Genomic DNA, 26,164 nt, shown 5'->3' with positions numbered 1-26,164 from the left:
GAAAGCAAGAAATATCCTAAACAAACTGAAAACCATTCCAGGTGACTACCTCGTGAGTCTGATGGAAAGTTATGAGTTTGCCAAGCAGTCATTAAAACAAAAAGGAGCTACTTTGAGGAATGGAAAATATAAAACATATTCTGGATTGTTTTTTGTTTACTGCATAATTCCAGACATGTTCTTTCATATTTTAGATATCTTCAGTATTAATGTAAAATGTAAAATATGAAATTAATAAAATAAAAAAACACTGAAGGACAAAATGTGTCCAAACATTTTTCTGGTGTGTATATAAAAAGTAGGAAATAAAGATTCAAGGCAGGACAAATGAATGTGGAGTGCTAAAATTAAAGATTTAATAACTGAAGTTTGACGTTCCTCAACCAGGCTAAAGGTGGCAGGTCTGTGGTGATTTTTGCTCCTGCCTGGGTGAAAGTGGGGAAAGAGGAAGGGGAGGGAAAAAAAATAATAATAAAATAAAAAATATATATATAGAAACCATGATGAGGTCCCAGAGCTTGATCCACATTCAGCTGGCACGGACGATGCACACATATCCAGATTGAAAAATTGGGATAGAAGGAAGAGGGGGCCCAAACCACCGCTAGATGACGAAGAGGTGACGCGTCTCTGAAATGTCTTTGCTGTACACAAGCGTCTTGATCCTGAGGGTCGGAAAAGGCAATGTAGATCTCAGTTCGGTCCACCACGAGGTGTACGTGAGGTCGGGACCACCTTCGTGGGGACGATAAAGTCCTCTAGACTGCCGTGCTTTTGGTCCCGATGTAGGGCCGGGCGAACTCGACAAAGTCATCGATGAGGACTGGCCATGCTCCTGGAACAGAGGGATTAAATTGACACGTAAATTATAGGAAAAAAAATCATTAAGGTAAAAGCAAAGTGTGGCTATGGACCTTCTTCATCGTAGTTGGACATGTCATCTGTTATCATGGTGCTGAAGTCTAACAAGAGGTTCCAGGTATCTTTGGGAATGGATCTCTTATGGTGCTCCTGCAAGAGGAAGAAGATTTCAATCAGAAGACTAAAAGTTGAGTGATTTCAATTCATGAAGGGGGGTGTGGCCTACAATTGTCACTTATGTTAATGAAGGCATGGCCTACAAATCAAAGTCACGTTTTAAATGCTTATGGTTATGAATCTGTCAAATTGAAGGAGCTGTGGCCTATAAATCTGCCAACCACACTGACATCAGCCAATAAATCTGTCAATCGCATAGAAAGAGGTGTGGCTTATAGATTCCATGCACTGGAGGTGGCATTGCCTATACATTAGACTAGGGGTCCCCAAACTACGGCCCACATATTTAGAAATGTAATTGTACATACGTGTTTAACTCTTATCATATCTGTATTGCATAATAAAGGTTGGCTTTCAAAACAAATATCCCTTTGTTATTAATAGAGGTCGAGGCACCCATAATTGTTTGCTGGAACTATCGCCAAAAAAATCCAAACGGATTTTTCCTGCTTCTGGTCCAATGTTATGAGAGCGGCCTCTAGAGGCGAATCACTGACACCACGTGCTGTTTATTTCGACGGGTTAGACTATGTGCTGCACGGAGAGCGCCATACGTATTATTAATCTTTTTTTTTTTTTATTATAGAATGATTTTTATTTTTTTTTATAAAGAAATAAATTTTTTTCCCCCAGAATCCATTTGAAAAACTCATCGGCAAGTAGGATCAAACATCGCTATCGGTAAAAATTAAAGGAAGGGAAAATTATGTGGCCCTCACACAAAAAAAATTTTTGGGGACCCCTGCATTAGCTAGTCACACTGAAGGTGTGGTTGTGGCCTATAAATCGGATTCATGCTGAAGCATTATTCCAGACTTACCACTAAAAATTTGTTCCACAGGTCGAGGAATTTGAAACGTCCTGCCAATACTAAATTCCAGTACGCAATCGCCATTTCTAAATCTGGATAAAAGTAAAGACAGGATTATTTACCCAGAAAAACGAAATATAAAGGGCATAGCAAAACCACAAAGGATAAAGGAGGCATACCCAAGCCTTTCTGTCCGGGATTCTTTGCAAAGTTGAAAGTAAACTGATAGAAGTCTTTAAATTTCCCTTGGTCTTTTAACTCCTGCTCCATTTTTGGCAACTGTGCTTTAAGCTTCTCTATGCTATCACACCTAAAGAAAAAAGAAAAGAAAAAAAAAAAGAATTATTGTATGCAAATTTCCTGTCAAAAAAAACCCCAAATAAATTAATTTGTTTATTCAAATCGATTCATGCGGCCACAACATACAGAAACCAGGATAACCAATGATTACATTTGCTTTTGAGATTGAGAAAGTCTGAACAATGATACAAAATAAACCCTTGTTTTTTATTTTGTTGTATATTCACCACATCCTCACACACCCAATACCATATATTAGATCGCATTTTTAATAACGCATAAGGTTCATTCTCTCCCTGCCGCAAACACCCCCCAACCACCACCCTTCCCTCAAAACAAACATGCTCCTGGGGTACCATCGGGGTCCTGGTCTTCTTTCTGGAGCGCCCCGATTCATCCTGACGCCGCTGACGGTGAGACAAAGCTCCATAGGTTAATGTGGACGTCTCCGCTCAAGAACCATGAAAACGGATTTGGACTGGAATTAATAGACACAATCTGCTACAGGTTGACAGGATCCCATCCCATGGTTTCTTCCTTATACTGTACTTCCTCAGGAGGGGTTTCGTTTTGAAATTCATATTTACATAACGGTTTCCACCCAAGCTTTGCATATTATGCAATTCATTGTGTTCATTCTTTTCTCACGCAAATCACACAAGCCACCCGCACCCCTTGTGCAGTTTTGCTGGTCTTTACCGTTAAATATACGAGGTGGTATCAACAAGTTTCGAGACTAGCTCGGTTTACATGAAAGTACTTTATTGAAAGTACAGTTACACACCATCACATTCAGCAATACAGAGCTCCGAGCTTTCCTGCCACTTCTGGAAGTCTTCTTTTCTAAGCGTGTCAAGCACCTTCTGCGATTCCCGCTGGATCTCCGCAATGGTGATAACGACCTTAGAGCTATATCTTCATCTTCGGGAAGAGGGCGAAGCCCACAGCGGCTATTGGCAGAATGTTCACAGGAGCCAAATCTGGCGAGTAGGGTGGGTAAGTAAGTGAGTTCGTGTGAACTGTTCTCCTGACAATCATCATGCACGAGTAGCCTAATAGTTTCGACGTTTTAAGAGGTTGAGCTCTTCCTGATCTCTCGTCGTCTTCCAGTGATGTTCTTCCGCTCTTGAAGCGCCCATCACTCAAAATACCTCAAACGGCTCGTTGCAGCGTTGCCGAATGTCGTCTCAAACTTCTGTGTGGAAGATTTGCCCAGTTTCATACAGTTTGCTGTTGGTTCTAACTTGTTCGTATTGTGATCTCAAACGTGATAACACACTTGGTCAGAATTGCACCAGTTAGCACCATTACTTTCGAAACTTTTTGATACCGCCTCGTAGTTTGACCCGTTGAGTTTGAGTTTACCCGACTCGATTAACTTACCCTTGTTCAGTCATACCGTCCATGAATTCTTGCTTGGAGAACTCGCACTGCGTCGCGGCGCGAAACTTCCACGCTATTAGGAGCACACTTATACTGGCTGGGTCGAGGCATAGATCGTCACAGAATTGCTGAATACCATCTATACCGATCTTATTGTCATCGTGGGGATCTGATTAAAGAGGAAAAAATAAAAATAAACTTCCTTGGACATTACACAAACGAATAGGAAAGGGGCTGGTTTTAACGGGAACTTTTTACAACCATTTACGCCAAAAAAACGTTTACGCCATTTGGCAGAAGCCCTTATCCAGAGCGGCCTACAACTGAACAGGTGAGGGTTGGGGGGCCTTGCTCAAGGGCCCAGAAGTGTCAGTTGCTAGGATTTGAATTGTGACCTATTGATCCAGAGTCCAATGTCAACCACTGAGCCACCACCTCCCCTAATAATGTAATCATACAAATAAGTTTTCTGATTACGTTGTGTGTCTGGATGGTCCTTCTGGTTCATTACATCAAGCATTAAAAAAAGACCTTGGTGTGATTACTGATCCAAGTTTTCCTTCAGAGCTTATGTACATAATGCACCACATGGACAAACATATTGGGACACCTGACTTTTCCAGCCATACGTGCTTCTTCAGCAAACTGTTACCCAAAGTTAGAGCCACACAATTTTATATGACGTGGTGGCTTGAAATTTTCCTTGAACCTTGATATCCAAATTCTTTACATAGGTTGGAGTGGAAGACCTTGAGTGGCCTGCTTTAGAGCTTAAAATATTTTTGGGATGAATTTTTCAAGCTGACTGCACCCCAGGCATCCTCACCTTACCTTACCTCACCCTCCGTCAGTACCTGACTTTACTACCACCCTTGTGTTTGAACAAAATTTCCACGAAATCCTGTGGAACATTTTCCCATTAGAATGTAGGTTGTTAGAATAGACAAATAGGGAATAAATGTTGAATGGAAGGTTTAAAAAAAAAAAAAAAAAAACATGCTCTGAATTATTATATTGGCCATATAGTGTATATAGGCGATATCAAGCGTTACCAGGATAGACTTCATTCATGTGAGAAATATTGCAAAGATAAGAAATATGATACTGTCACAACACAATGCAGAAAAACTAGCTTTTGTTACCTTTGTTTCCCGTTATCGTCTGGATAAGTGCGTAATTAAGCTCCAATTAGTCCAGAATGCAGCAGCAAGAGTCCTTATTAGACCCAGAAGCTATGACCACATTACAACATCTGATCCATGCTGCACTGGTTCCCAAATAATTCTCGCATTGATTATAAAACAATACTAATGCCATATAGAGCAAAAGGGGCAGGTTGTTTGTTGGTACCTAGAATAAAGAAGGCTACAGAATAGGTCAAATCTTCCTTTCTCAGCTGTTTATATTTCTCTTGGAGATCTGTGTTGGGTTTTTTTGGGTGAAGCGAGCTGTTGGGATGTTCGGATACCCCAACGAGATCTGATCACCCCAATTCTGCAAAGGATGACTCTACATGAACCACTGAACGATACACAACATTGCTCTGGAAGTTTCCACTTAGAAACCATGAAGACGGCTTTGAACTTCTACAACTCCCACCAAAAGCTTTGCACTCCACCAATGAACAGCTGATACCCTCAACGACGACAAAACTATAATGCACGAATATCCAGCATCACCCAGATGAGGACGGATTCCCTTCTGAGCCTCTCAAGGTTTCTGCGTCATATCGTCTCGGGAACGGACGACGTCGCTGTTCCTTACCTCTGTATCGATTGTAGAGCTGTTCTAGCTTTTTCCTGTCGAACAGTCCTTTCAGATTCTGTATGTAAAGTTCAGGATTCTGGAAGAAGTTGTCTGTGGCCACCTCTAGTTTCCAGTCATTTTGAGCCAGACAGCTGAGCGCCGTTTTCTCATTCGACTGCGTGAAAATCATGAACTGGCGAACTTTATCCTTCTGCGAGGATTTCAGCTTGTTCTGTTGGAAGACAGTTTGTTAAGTTTCAGCGCTCGGCGACACACAATGGTGCGATTTTACTACTCTTGACTACTAACACCATCGCGTCCAATCATACGCTAGAGAATTGTACTACACCGCATAGCTGCACGGCATTCTGGGATATCCGAGTCCGACGTTCGAATGACATCCAGAGCTATTTCTAGGTTTCGATTTTAGGAGACTACAATCTAAAACTTGCACTTATCATCATTTTTTTTTTTCCCCCCTTTATTGGATCTTGAGGTCTTCTGACTTCATAGTGGTGCACTTCATTTGCTTACTTCTGCCAGGAATAACAAGAATACAGGACTGCATAATAGGTTTATATTATAATCACTGAAAACAACAAGAAAAACAAGATTTAAACATGTTTAATGTGCTTTAAAGTTAAATTGGAGGCTCATTATAAAGCAGGCCTAATGGGTAGTTCAGCTGCCATTCAAATGTATGTCACGTCTAAAGCTTGATGATTTTTTTTAATATAAAATATATATATTTTAAATACAATTGGTACTGATTAAAACGACACGATCGTTGCCACTTAAGGTGATCATTTACGCCGTCTTGCTGGACCAGAAAATCATTTTGATTAGTCTAAATCGCGTGTTGAACTGAAGCCACCGCGCTAACCGTGTCCGGATACCAAATACCCATCCGCTCCCTACACATCCGCACTACAGCGCGAAAAGGAAAACCCAGCGAGCGCGCCCTATCCGTAGTGCACTCGGTGCGCGTTTGGGATACAGCCCCCCGCCAGCGTTCACTGAATATAGCCGCTTAGCTCAGCGCCCCTTCTCCGCTCACCCCGGCGACTCTCCCCGTCTCTCTGTGTCGGAACCCTCCCACCCTCACTCCACGGAAATCAGCTTTCTAGCCGGGTTTCGACCCCGGACAGGCCCGTGTCCAGCGGGAAAATTAAACGATTAACCCCGTATTTGCTATTGTATTTTCCCCCCCTCATTTACCATGTTTGTGATTTCCAGACTCCCTCTTCCGCTTTTCCCCTCTCGCCCGTCATCTACTTCCGTTCATGCGCAGTACAACTTCACCCGCCCCCTCCACTCATAAACCCACAGGTAGACATGAATGCAGACAGACAGACAGACAGACAGACAGACAGACAGATAGATAGATAGATAGATAGATAGATAGATAGATAGATAGATAGATAGATAGATAGATAGATAGATAGATAGATAGATAGATAGACATTATTGTAAATTGTTCTGTTTTGCTCATTTGTGTACTGTAATGTGTCAAATTATAAAATTACAATATACTACCCCATACTGATCAGCATTTTTTAAGACTCCTGGGTTCACAATATTTGGGGTGATTTTGAATAGTTGAAGATTCGATGCTTCGATAGGAGAAGACTGATTCATCTACCGATCTTCACAGAGGTGTTATGAAACAAGGATCGTGTCATTTTGTTTATATGACGGTGCTCAATGTCTGATTTTACATAGAACTACCAGTTTTCTGGTAATAAGTTAAACCACTTTTCATTTTTTTAATAAACATTTTTAAAGGGCATGAATAAATCCAACCCCTGTGACAGGTTTAAGTTTCACTTTCCACGATCGGGATTTTTAAATATTGAACAATGCCTGGGGGATTCTGCAAAAGTCTATTTGCTGACACATGCAAATGCAAATCTGGTCTGCAGTCTGGCCTTTCTATAGTTATTTATTTATTTGGGATTATTGAAACAAAAAGTTTTTTTTATACATTTTCTTCTACAGCTTTGGATGATGTTCTGTATGTTGTGCCTTTAAAATGTTAGGAAGAATCTTAAATAAGAGAGAGAAGTTAAGAAGAGTCTCTTAAAATGAACAAGTAATATGTTTTTTCTGTAAAAAAAAAAAAAAAAAAAAAAAAAAAAAAAACCTACACAGGTTTTCTTCCTCTTCTTCTTTTTTATTGGTGGTTCGCATTCAGTCAGCCATGTTTATAAACGAGTCCAGAGTAAAGCAGGTGGTGCATCAGTAATAATGGTATGTGGGGAAACGTGCTCCGTGTGTAGTTAAATGGACTAAACTAAATAATTTGTGCCTCCATGCCTTTTTTGTATCCGAATTACCCGAGTTACTCAAGGACTTTTCATCCCCAGACGTATCACAACACTACAGAGACCGAGGTGTGTCCTGAGAGTCACATAGAGTATAGATTAACATGGCAGAGGTAGAGCTGCATCTTCCTGAAAACAGAACAGGAAAATAATGTATGTTTGTTTTTTGTTTTTACAAATGTAAGATTTTTTGTCCGTCTTAACTAAATACCATATTAAATCGCATAGCATCGTATTTTTTCCATTGCATTAAATGGGATTTTGTTGAATGAAATATCTTCTACTTCTTCTTCAGGCTGCTCCCGTTAGGAGTCACTACAGCGGATCATCGGTCTCATATATCACCCTGTCTTATCCATCTTAATCGCGCCTCTCTCACCTCGTCTCTAAAACGTCGGAGCGCGATCCCTTGATTAAACTCATTTCTAAACCTGTCCATCTTCGTCACTCGTGATGAAATTCACAGCATCGTCAACTCTGCCACCTACAGCTCCTCTTTGCTTCCTGTCTTTTTGTCAATCCCACTGTCTCTAAACCATATAACATTGTAAAAACATTCCTTATCACTCTTGCAGATACCCTTCTATCACAACTTACTCCTGCCACTCTTCCCCACCCTGCCTGCACTCTATTATTCACTTCTCTAACATATACATAGATATAATAATGTCCAGTCCTTGTGTTTATTGGCCCAACCAAGTCTTTTCTGCTTGTTGATCTTCTGAAGTAATGGTTTCTTGGCCGCAATTTGCTAAATCCTAAATGAACTGTGATTAATCACATTTTTTGGAAAGCTGCACCCAAGCCTGATTACGGCCGCACATGTTGAATCAAGAAATCACTTCAAGAGAAGATGTCTGATAAAAAGAAGACCACTGAAAGATCTCAAAAAGCAACACATCATGCCAGGATCTCAAAAATAGATTAGAAACAAGGTACTTGACCATGAAAGAGTTTCAAGACAAAAGCCACTGGTGACCAAAAAGAACACAATGGTTTATCTTTCATTTGTTAAAAAAAAAAAAATAAATAAATAAATAAAATTATTATCCCCAGGACTTTTGGGTCGTATTCTGTGAACTGGTGAGACAAAAGTTTAACTTCTTAGAAGTTGGCATTAAAATACAGCATTTCATTAAAAGAACACAATACCGACAGTCAAACATGGTGGTGGTAATGTGATGGTCTGGGGACTATTTGCAGCTTCCTGGAACCATGAATTCTTTGAAATAAAATCTCTGAATGGCTCAGAAAATGCCTCGGTCTGGGCCTGAAATACACGGGCCGGTACTGATGCCAGGATGGTAGAGACACTCGGCTTGTAAGTATTATTTCATCAAACCACCCACGCACCTCATGGTGCATTATTTATATATAAAATAAATAAAAACAGCACGGTCTGTTGGGTGTAATTACTTTCTGGATAGCGTTTGAGAATTTAAAAATAGCTTTAATAGTAATACAATTGTTATTACAGGAAATAAACAAAAATAATCGGTGAATAAATGGATGGATGGGGCATAAATAATATTTAAGATACAAATTCGATAACTAAAATTATACAGTTTCTAAATGGAGAAAAATTCATAAGTGACTTTAGTTTATTATATTTTTTTTGCTGCTTAAAAAAATCTGGTTATTAAATGTGGTTTAAAAAAGTTATAAAATAATAATAAATAAATGTATTTAGACTTTATAGTTACATATAATTTTTTTTTTTTTACAGCATGACCAAATATGTCAGGCCCCAAACTGGCGGAGACCCCGTAGCGGACCGCGTCACGCCTCCGCACTGCGGCAATATCGCTGCGCCTTACCATATAGTCCCACAGCTACCGATCAGCGTTACGTACTTTTGCCAAATAAAAAGACATGTTTTTTCTCAGGGACGATTCGCGTCCTAAAAACGAATATTTCTAAAAACGACATTCGATCTCACCCACGTCTAAGTTGGTCGTTCATACAACTCGTTCGGCGCGCGCGCGAATAGGGGAGGGGGTGGATATAAAGAGTTCCGGTCAAATAAAACTCGCCTGAGATTCACGCGCTCTTCCTTTCCGAGTGGATGCCGAAGTCGCAAGCGGATCATGTCTAGTGGTTCTGGTGATTATCATAGGTGTGTGTGTTTGCTTGTGATTATTTAATCATCTTAAATCACTGTTTATTACTCATTGAATTCGCGTTAACTAAACTCGGGACGTATGGTTGCGGTTTTTATGTTTTGGTTAAAAAAAAAAATCCCCTGGTGGGGTGAGCAGAGGGCCGCGCGCGCGCCATGCCTTGGCCTACATGCTAGTTCTAGCTAGCGCGCCTGACGTAGGTCAGTCCAGCCTACTGAGGTCTAATGTAATCCGGTTTAAAAATACGACCACAAATTAATTTATTTATAAGATAAACATCTTTATTGCGTTTTGTACATTTCCCGGTGCTCGACGCGTTAAGCCGGACAGTGTGGCACCCGCTTCTCGGTGCTTATCTCGCGGCCTGTAGCTCGCACTCCAACCCTGGGTTCCGCAAGCAAGACAAGAAGCAAAAATCTCTCCGTGTCGCGTTTCCGCTCTCTAAAGCGTTTTCATTTCGGCTCTTAACCCTCACACGCCCCCTTTTTGAGTCATGCGGTGCGGAAACGAGCTCCGGGGGTTCAGCAGGCCGAGTGAATTCTACATGGCGCCGTATTTGGTGATCGCGCGCCCTACGTAGGGTGAACAGCGCCACGATGGCGCGCCCCCCCACAATATAAGTGCGCGAGTGAAAGGCAGCTCGAGACTGCTCTCTCACGTGGCGGTGCAGAAAATCTTATTTAATTTGTGTATATATATTTTGCATGCCTTACGCACTATTCAAAGTCCAGTGTAACTTTTTAAATGTATATCCGCAGCTCAAGAGATCGAGACCATGGAGGGCCTGAAGGAATGGAGCCCGATGGCGTCATTGAGGTAAATTACTTTATATTAATATTAGTGGCTCGTGTAGCCCAGTGTGATCATTAAATTTTTTCTAAAGGCCACATTGCAATTTTCCTACTTGAACCCCAGGCCTTCAGATCAGTAACCCAGAACCTTAAATATAATTTCAAACCCCAGAATTGCCGGCTTGCTGCTCTTATGACCCTTAACCCCCAGCTTCCTAATTTTTAATTTTTTTTCTGGAATATGCGAAGAAATAATTTCAGTGATGTACATACAGCAAATGAATCATATGACGATTGTAGATTACTGGTGTAAGTTTTCGCCTGGCTTATCAATCACAACTCCGGTGCATCTACAATGCGCTCTCCACTAGAATCCAAGTCCAAACCAAAATCAGTCCTGTCTGTCAGGTTTCCAAGATTAAACAGTGTTAAATGGACAGACTATAAACAAACAGACGTGGTTTGTTTCTTTATTAAACACTAGGCTAAGCTTGTCTGTGTACATTCGAAAGTCACTAGTCTAGAAAATCCCGAGGAACAGCAACCAGGAGGACAAAACCAGACACCAAACAGTTTGGGGTGTGGGATTTAGTTGTTTAAAGCGAGGTTCTCAAGAAAGAGTTGGGTGTCAAGTGTGTCCAAAGCGACACTGTAATTGAATAAAGTTTGTGGAAGCCCAAACGTAATGCATACGGGAAGATGATTTTGGAGTGTTTGGAGATTTGTGCTTATTCAGCCACAAGGGTTTGAGTAGTCCAGTACAGATGTAGGTGAGGAGGCCTGGATGTAGGTCAGCGTTCATTCATCCCAAAGGTGTTTAATGGTGTCTGAGCTTTATAGCAGATCTACTATACTACAGTGTCATACTGAAACAGGTTTAGGTCTCCTAGTTCATGTAATGTGAACAAAAAATCCAATTGTGCACCAAACTTTGCGGTAACAGTTTGGGGAAGAGCCACGTTTGGCAGGAAAATTCGAGGTCCAATAATTGTTTATATAGTGTATAAAGTAATGCCTCTTGACGCTAAATGAGTTGGGGTTTGCTTTGCAGAGCAACTGGAATGAGATCACGGACAACTTCGATGACATGAACCTGAAGGAGACGCTCCTTCGAGGAATCTACGCTTATGGTTTTGAGAAGCCATCAGCTATTCAGCAGCGAGCGATTATTCCCTGCATTAAAGGTAGTGGAATACTTGTTTAAAAATAAAGTATTCTCTAGACTTCTGCTGTATTTCAAACTAATGGTTTTAATCCTGTTCAGGATACGATGTCATTGCTCAAGCACAGTCAGGCACGGGCAAAACAGCCACGTTTGCCATCTCTATCCTGCAGCAGTTGGAGATTGATCAGAAAGAGACTCAGGCTCTGGTCCTGGCGCCGACCCGTGAGCTTGCTCAGCAGGTATGCTGTACCTGAGGTCATGATAAACTTAAGTGTCTCTCAGACCAAGGCGGCATATTTGGGGCTCAAGCGAAGGTACAAATTTGCTCTTCTTCCTGCTTTGTAAATGTGGATTTTTTTTTTCCTCCTTTTTTTTTTCTTAACATATTCAGCAGGAAGCCAGATTTGTGTGTGTAAATATTGCGTCTTCAAATATTGAATAAAACCATAGAGTAAAAATTGTACTTAAACTGTATGTAAATTAGGCTAAAAAGCATGCGTTCTTAATAAAGCCACAAATAGCCTTATTTCACTGTAATTATTTTTTTTTGGTCCTTGAAACGCAAGGTGTTTGTGTGTATAGGATTTACTTAACATTTGATTGAGTTTTGTATATTTTTGGATAGAATTTGTATGAGTGGGTGGAGCTTAAATCCTGCTTTTAATCTGCATATAAACTCACGTGTCTGCTTGCGTTTTTATTTTGTGCAGATCCAAAAGGTCATCTTGGCCTTGGGTGACTACATGGGTGCGTCGTGCCACGCCTGTATCGGGGGCACCAACGTTCGCAACGAGATGCAGAAGCTTCAAGCCGAAGCTCCACACATCGTGGTGGGGACTCCGGGTCGTGTGTTTGACATGCTGAACAGGAGGTTTCTCTGTAAGTTTCTCAGCGATTCTTAAAAAAAAAAAAAAACAGTAACAGGTTTTTGGATTGAGTATGAAATGATGGTATACCATCTTTCGGGACTGACACATTATGGAGATGCTTTTATAACTTTACTGATCATATCTCTCTCCAGACTGATGCGACCTGGTGCATCAATTATATTTTCTTTTATGTATGATTTGGTCAAACTATAAATGTACTTATTTGTTTCCCCCATACAGCTCCTAAATGGATCAAGATGTTTGTCCTAGATGAAGCAGATGAAATGCTGAGTCGTGGTTTCAAGGATCAGATTTATGAAATCTTCCAGAAACTGAGCACAAACATTCAAGTGAGTTGTAAAGGAATTAAGAACAATCTTTTCCTTCCATCCAAAAGAACTGTGTTTAAATTACAGACTCCAGGTCCTCCTGGTTTGTGTAATCGTGCTAGCAGAGTGAAAGCATGGAAGAAGACTAATGTGCCCTGCTTCCGAAAATGAAACTCGGTCGGACCTCTTTCTTAATGTCCTGTGGCCTTTGTTTCAAGGTTCAGTGCAACAGTTCTTTCTACTTGCATGGAAAAAAACTGATAGATGGACATTGATAGTTTTGGTGGAGCTGTTTTTAATTCAGTCTGGTTTGGGATCAGTGGGATTTTTCACAACTTCTGATCCAAAATCTCCATCAGTTAAAACTTTGAGAGGACCATGAAATAGCAGTCTGGTGGGTTTGGGAATCTGTACCTTCGGTGAGGGGCCTGGGGGTTAAAACCTACCAGGAACCACCCGATCATGGAAACAGGAAGTAACTCTTCCATGGTTTTTGCTTTCAGGTGGTGCTCCTTTCGGCCACTATGCCCGCCGAGGTCTTGGACGTGACCACGAAGTTCATGCGCGAGCCAGTGCGCATCCTGGTGAAAAAAGAGGAGCTTACCCTCGAGGGTATTAAGCAGTTCTACATCAATGTAGAACGAGAGGTGATTTGTTTATTTAACCTCTATCTGTTCAGTGATAGAAAAACCCCTTCTTTACCAAAAGCGCCATGCTAAAATCAGCAGGCCCGAGCTGTTTCACGGTTTGGTCCTGCTGGTCATGCTAGTATGGTACGTCTCGAAGAAGGGAGAGCAAAATCCCAGCGCAGCGTCGGAAATGAGATCGGGAGGGACCTCTTTCCTAATGTCCCGTGTTCTGTGTCTCGAGATTCTGCGCTACATTTACAAAGAGAAAAAGGCTTTTTTAAATTATTTCCTTGCCACTAAACTGCTTGCTTTGTATCTAGGAATGGAAGTTGGACACGCTCTGCGATCTGTACGAGACTCTGACGATCACACAGGCTGTCATTTTCTTGAACACTAGGAGAAAGGTGGACTGGCTGACTGAGAAGATGCACGCCAGAGACTTCACAGTATCTGCCTTGGTGAGGCTGATCTAAATAAATCATAGCTGCTTACTTATTATTGGACCCGGTATGAAATGATGGCATACCATCTTTCGGGACTGACTCTGATGGAGATACTTTTTTCACTTTACTGATCATACCTCGCACCAGTTGACTTGGGTTGCACAGCGGCTGCTGGTTTGAGAAACAAAATGGCTTTTGGAAACGGATTAAAAACTGTTGCAATTAATGTTACATAATGTGTGGAAATTAAGGGTTTTAAGTGAACAAAAATATTTGGGGGGGTTTACCTATAAAACAGAGTTGAACACGTTCATGTCGGCCATTTTTGTTCCTCAAACTGACGTGCAGCTCAAGATGAACTTACAAGGTGATGTCTGGAGAGATAAATAGATAAATAGAATTAATTTTTTCCTCTCCTTTTTGCAGCATGGGGACATGGATCAAAAAGAGCGTGATATAATCATGAGAGAATTTAGGTCTGGCTCTAGTAGAGTGCTGATTACCACAGATTTGTTGGTGAGTGATCGTCAGAGATTTCTCTTGGTTACTACACATGTTCATTCTGCATTGTGTACATTAGTGAGCTAAAAAAAAAAAAAAAATTCCCTTTCTTTCTCTCCTTGTTCAGGCTCGTGGTATTGACGTGCAACAGGTTTCCCTGGTGATCAACTACGATCTTCCGACAAACCGAGAGAACTATATCCATAGGTAAGATGCCGAGTCGCTCTGGTGCAGTCCACAGAGCCTGTTCGCAGTGAAACCTGTACCAAAGTTCAAACGCAATTTTCTATTTTTCCGCTCAGGATCGGCCGCGGAGGTCGTTTCGGCAGAAAAGGCGTGGCCATTAACTTCGTTACCGAAGAGGACAAACGGATCCTTCGAGACATTGAGACGTTTTACAACACGACCGTAGAGGAGATGCCCATGAACGTGGCCGATCTGATTTAACCCACCGGGAGTTTTGTTAATGCAGGGATAGCTACCGAATAATCACTTGCATTTTTTGCGCTTATTTTATCGGAAGAATTTACAAAAAAAAAGCCTTTTTTTCCCCTCTCCTCAATGCTGGCTTCGGATCAGACGTGCGAATTCGATACGTGACGTGACTTTCCTGCGTGGACGACTGCGTGGTGTCCACTGGTAGCGACGTTTCTGGCAAAATGGGTTCTTTAAACGTGTTCTTTATCAGGTATTTCCTCCCTGGTATGTTCAAAATATCTGTGTTAGATGTTCTTCATCGTTTAGTAATTTACTTGTGGACTAAAAGATACAAGTGCTGCATCAAGTCTGCCAATTATGTTATGCTAACGTACGTGTGCAGTTTAACTTGGTTTACACGCTTGCTCAACCCCCCCCCCCCCCCAAACCCCCAACCCCCACACACCGCTGTAAATGCAAAGGCACTTTTTTTGTTTTGAATGTATTAATTTAATTGTATATTGTTTTATCAAGTACTTCTTTGTGTGAAGTCCTCTTCAAAAGTGGGTCGTAACATTTTAAATGTTTCATGTAGTGTTTGGCTCATTCACAATAAAGAGGATGGTGATACTCCACTGCTGCTCTTTTTTTTTTTTTTTTGCAGCACGTACACTAGGAGGCACTGTAGTACACCTAGTACGCTGTTATTTAAGATGAACTCCCCCTGTAAAATTCCTATGGATCATAAATCGGTGCTTCCTGCTTCGTTTTCTGCTGTGTAACAAATTGTTCAAAGATCAATTTCCAGTTCTGACTACTCTTCTCAGATGCCTACACTTAATTTTTCTTACTGTAACTACCTGTAAAGGTTTAAAACTCTCCTTATTCTGTGTTTACATTCTTTAAGAAACCATTCGTTTAATCTGCCAAAGAAATCCTACTGTGAGTCGTTTCTATGGAACGGTAATGTTTGAGGTTAATGGGCCGAAGTGAACATCCTGCTGTTTGCCTTGTGGTCAGAGCTGCTGTAGTAGAAACCAAATCAACAGTCTGGCTAATCAGCAACCTTCATTCTGAAAGGGTCATTCTTGAGATTTATATTGGTTTTCATAGATGTACAATTTAAAAAAAAAAATATTTAAATAAATCTGAGTACAAGCCATTTTGTAAAAAAAAAATTAGATTGAGCAAATACCTGGTTACATTGTTGTGCTTTTGGTGCAAAATTTATTTAAAGTGTAAACTTTTTGATATAAATAGATTTATTTTGTGGACAGTTTTTCTAAATGCACTGACAATTAATTGATCCATAGCAAAACCTGAATATTGTGATTTTGAAAAGAGAATTTTCTGTGGTGCTTTTGAAAACCTGTTAACCAAATTCCTGAAGTGTAACGTGTCCAGTTTAAAAACCTGATGACCATGTCGATGGGCCTTTTTTTTTTTTTTTTTTTTTTTTTTTTTTTCCCCGAAAAATTTGTCTAGTCAAGAATGAATGGGTAGTAGAATTTTTTAAGTCTGGTACACCCTGATTTGAAATGCAAAAAAAGTATGGAGTTTGAGCTGAGCTGGTGCAACAAGCTCGACTAGCCACCCGAATTTGCGTAACGCACTGAAAGGTGCTAGCAGTCTGATTTGACATATTAAACTTAAGAAGTCACTTGTTCTAGATCGTAAACTGGTGTTCACGTGGTTGAGTTTAGAGCACTGTAGCAGGAGATCTTTCACTCCAAACTATGTAAAGCACATTTTTAGCGAGCTGGCTTTGTCTGTGGGGCCTTCTCATGTTCCTTCTTCACCTCCCTTACACCTTCGAGCTGCAGCATAGCAAGCTTATGCAAAGCCCAAGGTGTTTTTTTGGGTTTTTTTTCCCCTTCTTCCTCTTTGTCATCTGTTTAAAAAGTGTAAGCAAATGTGAATGCAGCAGGTGGGAAAAAATAGGAGCTCAAAGTGGAACAAAAAATCTAATTTCCTATTGCGATGTTCCGCTTCTCTCGTCGATTTTATGAACAAAATACCTTTTCTGCCCACTTTACATATGTGATAACTGAAGGTCACAGTTTCTGTTCCTGATTGCAGAACGCATGGCTTACCAATCAAACAGAATGGCGGGCTGGAACGTCTTGTTAGTGTTTAATGCAGCAGTCGTACATAGAATGGTGCGAAACACAAAAAACATTGGGGAGCAGATCAAATGGCCTGAATGCCACAGATCCTGTTGTAGGGGTAGGGCGCTCAGTAATACACACAGGCAATTTGTCTAAATTCTACAATCAAGCCTGTGGTGAAATGCTGAGCCACTTTGATACCCTTGATGAGGGCGGTCAGGAAAGGGACATCTGAATCCATACAGACTAAGGATCTCCGTGTGGGCAGGAAAATGTTACAAATGAAAACGTATCAGTGCGGACATGACCTAAAACAAAGGCTTTAGGTGACCCAACTACATTGAGTAGTAGTGGGAACTGGTAGCTCACTGGTTAAGGTGTTGGTCTTCTAAGTGCAATGTTCAGCCCCATCAAGCTGCCAATGGTGGGAGTCCTTTGTATATGAAAAAGCATTTCTGGGTGCACACCAGATCGATGGGCAACAATTTGAGAGTATTAAGGATCGGGTATCAAAGTGGCTCAGCATTTCACCACAGGCTTGAATGTAGAATTTAGACACATTGCTGGTGTGTATTACTGAGCGCCCCACCCCTACAACAGGATCTGTGGTATTCAGGCCATTTGATCTGTTGACTATAAATAACTGTCTAACTCATAGGACTGTGCTGCTAGAAGCTAGGTTATTTCAATGGCCTCCGAACACCCAGAAGCTACTCAGATGTCAGGCAAAACGAGCAGTCCAGAGAGAGTACACACTTCCAAATGGCTGATTAAACACAGCCTTTATCGCAGCTGAACCCTGTATTGGCCGTGTCTGCATTGTTCAAACGATCGCACAATCAGTATGGGAAATTAGCTCGGCAACCGCCATCTCAGCCTCAGCGCTTCCAAATAATATCTTGCAATGCAATGTGGCTAGATTGAGATTACCACGCTGTGTTATCGCGTTATCCGTTTTGAGACCAAGACACAAATCGCTAGCATCTCCTCTGTAATCATTCAAAGAAAAATAAGAGCCAATTTTCCATTTTCTAGAAAAGGGTTCTCAAGAAAGCTTTAACCGACCAAAGAACCACTTAAAACATTTTTTCTTCTAGGGTATGGAATTTCCAATGGAGTCTCGAGGCCATGTGGGGCAAGTTGGTTTTACAAGTGAAGTTTTGAGAGGAGCTCAAGCTTTTTTTTAAAAGATACATCATGCAGAATCACTGGAACACAGCATGAGTGATGTATCTTGGGGGGGTCTTTGGGTGTTTATTTTTTTATTATTATTAACATCAGACCCCCTCGCTCTTCAACCCATGCTCGAGGTTGACGAGTGGGGGGGGGGGGGGGGAACAAGAATGTCAAAACCTTTATTAAATACACATACAAGGATGAAATTGAGCAAAGTAGGTTAAAATCCGCCTATCTCAGGTATGGAACATCTAGAGTAAATCAACCCATGAAAGATTGGCTTTAATAAAATAACTACTCTGCTAAGTAGTACTGTTCCCCTTTTTCCCATTGTCCAGAGGAATACAAAAGGCATCTACAAAGGAACCTGTGAATCATCATGTTACAGAGAGGGCAGCATAATAACACAGGAACACAAGTTAAATTTTTACTTGAACTACAAGGAATACATTTAGGAGACTTCAAGATGAATGTGGAACTATAGGAAAAGGGGGAGTTGCTAAACAGGGTATTGCTCCCCTTCCAGGGAAATTCTGGGCAATTCCCAATAAGATTTACTGTCAAATTTTACAAAAATGACTCCTTGTTACTGCTAAGACATTAGATATCTAGAACATCTTTACTTCCACAATCTTGAAAAGCAGAACCAAAGATCTTTCGTAACGTAATTCTACTTTCAGCGAGACGGAATTTGGCAACGCAGTGGTGTCGTTCAGGTCTGTGGCAATTTCTCTGCACTCATATGTTGATTGAATCACTTCGGAGTCAAACATTTAAGCACAGAACCCACATCATCGCTTCAAATAAAACATTGCCTCAACTACCAATGATGCATCACTGAAGCTTGATTTAAACTTAAACGCTGTGAAAATGAACATTTATGAATATTGGACCCGTTTCAGCCCTTGTGTATAAGTGTTCACTCTATAAGGACAAAAGTTTTACCACACCGATAAGTGCTTTAACACCCCCTGCCAGTTCTAGCGTTATTTTTTTTTAGATTAAATTACACTTTTCTTTGAGGGCTTTCTAGGGGATTTTTTTTTGTTCAATCGGTAACAAGAGTTCTGTGGGGGCTCTCGGTGCTCTATCCCAATGTGTTTAGTGGGGGTGAGGTTTGGACTCTGCAGGACAATGGAGTTCTGCCACTTAAACCTTGTCTTCGAGGACTTCCTTTGCATACAAGAGCATTTGAGCAACAATAATGCTACACCTTACAAAGGCATTGCGTACAATTGTGTGGTTCCATTGTTGCAGCATTAGTTCAGGGGAGGAACCTATATACATATCTCCTAGCACAAAGGTGTGGGTCTAAAATGAAAAGGAACAGGAGAGGGAAGAGGGATTTCCGATAAATTCAGACCCTATAAAAAAGCTGCTTTACATGGATAGGTGTTTAACGTGTGTAATGCACAAAGGAGTCTGATTTTAGCTACGGTGCAGTAGAGCTTTCCAAAGAGTCCTGTGGAAACTTGCTGCACCGCAGGATCCGTCGCAAGTTTCCAAAGTTCATGAAAGTCCTTGACATGTCCATGTGAGGTCATCATTTGGTTGTAGATGCAGACGTGGTTAGGAGCCCTACCCTCTCCGGAGAAGAAGACGTGTTCCTGAGGTAAAACCCCTATCGCGTGGGCGCAAATGCCCATAAAGACGTCGTCGATATGAAGAGAGGCGTTTAAGGTGAGGGAAGCTCGGTAGACTCTAGAGGCCACATCTCTGGAGATGACGTAAGCAGCTCCGGGGGTGTAATCGGGATAGAGAAGCCAGGGGTACATCTCATGAGACACATAGTACTTGCTGTTTTTCTTACGAATGGGTGGAGCTCCTCGATGCACCTTGCCGACCCAAAAGTCCTTGATGCCGGTCTGGTTGATCTCCTGCAGATAGCGCATCAGGTTGGGCATGTGGACAAATATGTCATCATCGGCAGACATGAGAAAGTGGGCGTGGTCACAATAGCCATGTTTCCAGCCGAGCTGGAGGAGAAGCTTGATAGTGAGGTTATGAAAGGTATCGAGAAAGTCCTGTTGGATTAGATCCTGATATATTTGGTCTTCTCGAACCAACCTTTGCTGAAGCTTTCTCCTATTCAGTGGTTGAGGGTGGACACCAAGAGCAAACAGTACTCTCACGGTCACGCCAAGGTTCCTCTTGATGTAGACCTCATTGCCCCATGTGGAACGAATGGCTTGCCTCCTTTCAAAGCTCTCTGGGGAGCTTTTTACAAGCAGCAAAAGAAGCACGTCTTGGTTGACACATTTCTGCTCGTGGTTTATTAGGTATCGGTGATTACTGAATTTCCTTGCTTCTTCGTAACTAATGGTTAGGTTGGCGCTAATGAAGTCTAAGCTGTTGAGCAGGCGCAAAGAGTAGGACTTGATATGACTTGATGCGTCGTTGTCAAGACTTTCCCAGTAAACCTTTATCACGGACAACAGAAAGCATGTCATCATCAGCTGTCGTATTTGGCATTTTCTGAACCGCCGGAAACATACAATCATCCTGGACCCTTGTGCGCATCCAGGTGAAAGTCCAAGAGTGGGGGCGAAGCAAGCCTTGGTTACGTGTTATGCAGAAACATTGTTTGTCACAAAGTGTTTTTCCGGTCCATTGTGAAGCGGAAACCTTTTCTAGAAACAGCTTCTGGCAACGCTGATGTCATTTCTGAAACAGAAATGGATATCAAATCAGATTTAAAGAGATCCCATCAAATGTAACAACATATGATGTGCAAACTCGCACCATTTGTACTCGTCTTGCAGCAAAATGTCTCATTCTCTAGAGCAGGGGTGTCCAACCTTTTCTACAAAGGGCCGTTGTGGGTGCAGGTTTTCATTCCAACCAAACAAGGGCCACAAGGATGATAGTGCACTGAAAGTAAAGGTCTTAACAGGTGGGATCTGGTGTGGCTTGGTTGGAATTAAAACTTGCACCCACACTGGCCCTTTGTGGAAAATATGGATGCCCCTGCTCTAGAGAGTCTGGCATACTGAGTCACTAAATGTGTACAAAACAATTTTAACAAAATACCCAATTAAGGGCTACTTTGACACAATTCCTTCTTGTATGACACACCTCACTGGTCAGCTGTTTAAATATCATGGACTGGAATATGGAAATGGCATGAACACAAAAGTACATTGACTTAGAGTGCAGGCTTCAATATCCTGAAGCTTACCACCAGAGAAGTATTCAAGTATACAGGCAACACACAATGAGTACCATGCAGATAACTACAAGACTTTCAAAATCTCTTAATTGCTGTAGTCTGGAACGGCCTACACAGCATTAACACCAAAACACTACTACCAAAAATGTCTGGCCGGCTTTTTGTTTATGTTGCTTTGTGGTAAATTCTAGAAAAGAAGTTTTTTTGCCCCCCAAATGTTTTCTTCTGCACATTTATATTGTTGCTATGGCTCATTTTCTTTTTGCTGTGAAAGTTTACGAACATCACATAGCTTGGCATTAACCACTTTTACGATGACCATTTGTCATTCGCCGGCTCGAGCGCGAAACCCCCTGCATCAATGGAAAAGCCAACACAGCAAACCTGCTAATAATGGAGGGCTTTAAAGCTTCAGAGGCGTTAAAAAAGTGCTGAGCGTGACTTTGAAAGCAGCAAAATGGTGAAGCACAAAGAGCTTCCACCAGACGCAGATGATGCATCATCATTCGATAAGGAACAAGGAACCATTCATACTTCACAGCTGTATTTCATCACAGAAACTTCTAGTCTTTGCTATACCTACACGCATATATACAATCAAATACTATTGACTTGAGAGGAAACAGTCGTTTTTCTCTGAATTGTTGCGTGTGAAAAACGTGAATGAGTGCATACGCGCAAGTGCCTGACGTGTCTGACTTTACAATTGCAAGTGTAGATTTTAATGCCACGGCAGTAACTGAGGGTATCTTAATGGAAGGTTGCAAAGGTCCAAATATTCTGGTGATCTCCTAATAAACAAGTCCTTATCTGAGCTCAAGTTTGTGTCTACCATATTTTCAAGGAGCTCACGTCACGGGGGCAATATCCTGCTCAAACAGGATTGGAGTAATATGGAAGGCCAACATTTGGGGGTAATGGTCAGGTGTCCACACAGTGGTGGGATCCATAGATGGAGAGAATCAAGAATACCTCCAAGCACCAGTTGCAAAAACCTGCAGACCTCTGTTAAACAGCTGATGATGAATAGGAATTTCATTTTCAACCACGATAATGGCCCAAAGTGAACAAAAGGAACGGTTTTAAATTAAGGGTTTCAGGAGAAGATCAATATTTTTGGTGTGGTCCACTGTTTCATGGTCCAGTCCAGTTCTATTTCCTGTAGGGAACTCGCGGATAGTAGTTTCCAATTTACGGTTAAAACCGCTCCGAAGAATTGATGTTACCAAGGAATGAAGGTCTCTCAGAGTATATTTTATTTCAAAAACATGTAATCCGAGCATCACAGTTCTTTTAAAAAATCTGTTTTAAATCTTTCCTATAAACCTCGATCTCTGTCATTCAAAGGCATTTCCCCTTCAGCGTAGGGATCGCACATCTCTACGGCGACAAACTCAATGTTTTTCTACACAATAAGACTAAACAAGGAAAAATCTACTTTACTGGAATCGGCGAGGTTGTCAGGCCGTACCAGAATCATTAGATAATCCGTGGTTTTTATTTCCTTGTTCCGTTGCCTAAAGGATCGACAATTGTCTATGTCTTATGTTCTGTGATTGGTGATCAGGTGTTGTTTGTTTGCCCCGAGCAGGACAATTGGCCTTTCTTATGGAATATTCTTTACATTATTATTGTTTCCTGCAACTGCATAACTGTAAGCTACACAGACAGGACAATAGAACAACCATGTACACTGGATTATCCTGTTTAAAGATTTATGGTACGGTACAAGTAAACACATGACCTCAGCTGTGTATTTGAAATCATGGGAAACTCGAGAAGATTTACTATGTCAAGACAATATTCATGGATTTGTTTTGTGAACCAAACGGTAGCTGAAACATCGAATCGTTTCGCAGCTCTTTGAGGCACGTCAACACTGAAATATGAAGTCACACCCATACAGTCCGACCAACCCTGAGGTCTTTCACGCCAACCTTGGTAGACCTGTCTTCAAGGAGCTCACTTTGCGCACACGCTATCATGCTTGAACCCATTCGTTCCAGTGCAGGGAAACAGGGAAAGACCCATATATGGGGTCATAATCAGGTGTCCACATAATCTTTGGCAACATTTAGTATGTAACCTCAGACTATGTGAATATATGATAGGAAGCTTTCAATCACAGAACCCGAGCCTGACATAGAACCGTTATCACCCATGTGGTGAAGACCTCCATCAGAAAACATGTTTCCCAGGACTTTGTGCTTTATAATCTTCCAGATTGAGAAAAACACCTGGCTGTTTGTCTACAGCTGCTATAAAGTAAGTGATAACAGGATGGATAATAGACACGGAATAAAATACATGAGAACAGGAAGCAGCAGAGACATTCCACAACGCTTACATGTGAATAAATGGATTCAATGTACATCAATTGTAATAATATAAAAAAAATAATCGTATGTAATATTTAATAATGTATTGAAATCGAAATGGACATGAAGGTATATATGTGAAAAAGTTCAAGGTTCAGATGCCTTCCTATCAATAATGAAAGATAAGATCAGAATGTAGGAAGGTGTTTAATGTCCTCCAGGTGTGTCTCCTGAAGGTTCTTCATACTTTTCAGGTAAGATGTTCAATATGAGAGAAAATATGATAAAATAACTTTCTCAGCTACTGCAGAAAAAAAATTATGCTGTTTTTTTTTTTTGTGTACTATTGACCTGGACATTGTGGTTCTTTATCAGAGGAGCCCAAATGTTTTCCAAAGCAGGGCTAAAAATTCAACCTGTTCGAGGACAATGGGGCAAAAATAAGCATTTCATTATACCAGGGGTCAGAAACCTTTTTTCGCCAAAGAGATATTTTTGGATTTTTTTTGGAATTTTGAATAAACAGATATTTTACTATTATTAAAAATATCATTAAAATAATTTTACTTGGGTCGAATAACAAAACACGTTTTAAAAGAGCATTTGGAAAAATAGTGTTTTATTATTAAGAAAACAACATTTCAATAACAACAATTTTATTTAGGCCCAAAAACTATAAATAAATGAATAAAATATGCAGCAACAAAAGTTAAGAGCGTGTGAGGATCGAATAACAGATTTTAAAATGTCTGGTAATGATTTTTTTTTTTTTAAAGAGGAAATAGGTTCTGTGCAAAGCAGAGCACCAGAGCTTTTAATAAAAGCACACGTTTCTGACTTCTCATTTTGAATCCTTCGATGTTCCTCTGAATTGTATCTTTTTTAATGAATATAATTATTTTTCCTTTTTGAGGAACTCAACACTATTTTTTTTTTCCAGCCACCTCTACTTTTAAACACCAACACATGGACCATTTACTTTCGAATTTTCCCAAAAAAAAGACTTTTAGGAGGGCAGAAAAGATATTTTTAAACCTTTTATAGACTTATTAATGATATAAACATCTTTTATATATTTGTATACAAATGGTCAGCCACGTTATCAGGATATTTAATATATTTAAAATAAACTTTGAGATTCAATGTCATTTTATTTGACGCCTCAAGTAAAATTGAAGCATATTAATGAATGAATCCATTATAATTATCACTTGTTTTGGTGCTTTTTATAAAACTAAATAAAGTGTGTGTGTTTGCCCCAGAGGTCACATGAGTACATTGGAATGTATTTAATTAAATAATTATTAATCCATTGATTGAATGTATTTTTTGGCTCATGTGCACTTTGAAACTCCAGTCAGTAGCTACCTACCTACACACACACACACACACACACACACTACAGAAACAGCACTCACTTACCGCCTCTTGTCCCAGTGGACTGGAGATCTTTACTGGCTGCAGGTGACTGCTTCTATCAGGAACCCAGTTTATATAAATATAAATCCACATGAAATCAAAGAAGCTTGGGGTTTAATGGGTGACTGAGGATGTGCGAGAAGAACAGCATCATGGTTTCCTCCTCCACACCTCAGTGACTGACTTCAGCAGAGTTTGGTTCAGTGGATATTAACATAGCAACCTTAAACTTCCTCTCTGGGGGCGGAGAGAAAAAGAGAGAGAGAAAGAGAGAGAAAGAGAGAGAGAGAGAGAGAGAGAGAGAGAGAAAAAAGAGGGTGGGGGGGGGAGAGAGAGAGACTCATTTCACTGCTCATTCTCAGTTTTTTTCTTTTCGTTTGTGTAACAAGGTGAACAGTTTCCATACTGTTTGCATGCACACACTGGAAACACTCGCAAATCAGTCATTCCGGATCCCAGGGATGAGTTACAGATGTACCCTGTAGATACACTTAACAAAATTAGAACCCCATTGTTCATGAGCTGAAAAATTCCCAAATCGGATCACACTGTTCACAAATTGGATTATGTTAGTGAGAGCTTCTCCTTTGCTTAGAAAATCCCTCCACCTCACAGGTGTGGCAGATCAAGATGCTGATTAGACGGCATGATTCTTGCACAGGTGTGCTCCAGGCAGGCAACGACAAAAGGCCTCTCTCAAATGTGCAGTTTTATCGAAAAATGCATGTCGACTGCAGAAACGTCCACCAGATCTGAAGTGAACGTTCATTTCTCTACCATAAGCCGTCTCCAAAGCGCAGACCGCGTGTAACCACACCAGCCCAGGACCTCCACATCCAGCAATCCTTACCTCCAAGATTCGTCTGAGACCAGACACCGAGACAGCTGCAGCAACAATCGGTTTGCATAACCAAAGAATTTCTGCTCCGACTTTGTCAGAAAGCGTCTCAGAGAAGCTCTTCCGAGAGTTTGGTCGCCCTCATCGGCGGATAAGACGGCACGATCCGGTTCCTGCCGATATCCAGCAACTTCGCGCAGCCATTGAAGTGGAGCGGACCAACATTTCACAGGCCGCAATCAACAACCTGATCAACTCTATGGGAAGATG

General features: G+C 41.0%; 3 protein-coding genes across 6 annotated transcripts; 1 reads left to right on the top strand and 2 right to left on the bottom strand.

The window, feature by feature from the left end:
• Nucleotides 1–334: 334 nt before the first annotated feature.
• Nucleotides 335–6,581, bottom strand: dcun1d1 (DCN1, defective in cullin neddylation 1, domain containing 1). 3 transcript variants are annotated; one of them, XM_083541122.1, is made up of 7 exons: nucleotides 6,497–6,581; nucleotides 5,297–5,510; nucleotides 3,533–3,701; nucleotides 2,029–2,159; nucleotides 1,859–1,941; nucleotides 915–1,011; nucleotides 335–835 (listed from the first exon to the last, which is right to left on the bottom strand). In XM_083541122.1, the coding sequence occupies exons 1-7, from the start codon at nucleotides 6,497–6,499 to the stop codon at nucleotides 759–761; spliced, it is 774 nt and encodes a 257-aa protein (XP_083397248.1). In that variant the 5' UTR covers nucleotides 6,500–6,581; the 3' UTR covers nucleotides 335–758. The 3 variants fall into 3 exon arrangements, with proteins under 3 accessions (XP_083397248.1, XP_083397249.1, XP_083397247.1); XM_083541123.1 differs by lacking the exon at nucleotides 6,497–6,581 and adding an exon at nucleotides 6,336–6,448; XM_083541121.1 differs by lacking the exon at nucleotides 6,497–6,581 and adding an exon at nucleotides 5,628–6,308.
• A 2,813-nt stretch (nucleotides 6,582–9,394) lies between these two features.
• Nucleotides 9,395–15,501, top strand: eif4a2 (eukaryotic translation initiation factor 4A2). Its single transcript, XM_083542415.1, has 11 exons — nucleotides 9,395–9,718; nucleotides 10,481–10,538; nucleotides 11,565–11,697; nucleotides 11,778–11,917; nucleotides 12,389–12,557; nucleotides 12,788–12,897; nucleotides 13,380–13,523; nucleotides 13,826–13,963; nucleotides 14,375–14,464; nucleotides 14,577–14,656; nucleotides 14,752–15,501. Exons 1-11 carry the CDS (start codon nucleotides 9,690–9,692, stop codon nucleotides 14,894–14,896), a joined length of 1,236 nt encoding a protein of 411 aa, XP_083398541.1. The 5' UTR covers nucleotides 9,395–9,689; the 3' UTR covers nucleotides 14,897–15,501.
• Nucleotides 15,502–18,316: 2,815 nt separating this feature from the next.
• b3gnt5b (UDP-GlcNAc:betaGal beta-1,3-N-acetylglucosaminyltransferase 5b) lies at nucleotides 18,317–25,276 on the bottom strand. 2 transcript variants are annotated; one of them, XM_083541197.1, is made up of 2 exons: nucleotides 25,060–25,276; nucleotides 18,317–20,814 (listed from the first exon to the last, which is right to left on the bottom strand). In XM_083541197.1, the coding sequence occupies exon 2, from the start codon at nucleotides 20,649–20,651 to the stop codon at nucleotides 19,515–19,517; it is 1,137 nt and encodes a 378-aa protein (XP_083397323.1). In that variant the 5' UTR covers nucleotides 20,652–20,814; nucleotides 25,060–25,276; the 3' UTR covers nucleotides 18,317–19,514. The 2 variants fall into 2 exon arrangements, 1 of the variants encoding a protein (XP_083397323.1); XR_014533617.1 differs by having other exon boundaries at nucleotides 20,690–20,814; nucleotides 25,052–25,190.
• Nucleotides 25,277–26,164: the final 888 nt, after the last annotated feature.

This window comes from Silurus aristotelis (assembly GCF_946808225.1).
Source record: "Silurus aristotelis genome assembly, chromosome: 5".
Classification (NCBI taxonomy): domain Eukaryota; kingdom Metazoa; phylum Chordata; class Actinopteri; order Siluriformes; family Siluridae; genus Silurus; species Silurus aristotelis.
Note: the sequence above shows the minus strand (reverse complement) of the source record. Positions and strands in the feature narration are given on the sequence as shown.

Bases quoted from the DNA above. Each gene is read 5' to 3' on its own strand.
- dcun1d1 (XM_083541121.1), bottom strand. The intron at 1,942-2,028 runs GTATGCCTCCTT...ACTTTTATCCAG, and splicing joins TCCCGGACAGAAAGGCTTGG to ATTTAGAAATGGCGATTGCG. The intron at 1,012-1,858 runs GTAAGTCTGGAA...TTCCTCTTGCAG, and splicing joins TGTGGAACAAATTTTTAGTG to GAGCACCATAAGAGATCCAT.
- b3gnt5b (XM_083541197.1), bottom strand. From the start codon at position 20,651: ATGATTGTATGTTTCCGGCGGTTCAGAAAATGCCAAATACGACAGCTG.
- eif4a2 (XM_083542415.1), top strand. From the start codon at position 9,690: ATGTCTAGTGGTTCTGGTGATTATCATAG. The intron at 10,539-11,564 runs GTAAATTACTTT...TTTGCTTTGCAG, and splicing joins AGCCCGATGGCGTCATTGAG to AGCAACTGGAATGAGATCAC. The intron at 12,898-13,379 runs GTGAGTTGTAAA...TTTTGCTTTCAG, and splicing joins AACTGAGCACAAACATTCAA to GTGGTGCTCCTTTCGGCCAC.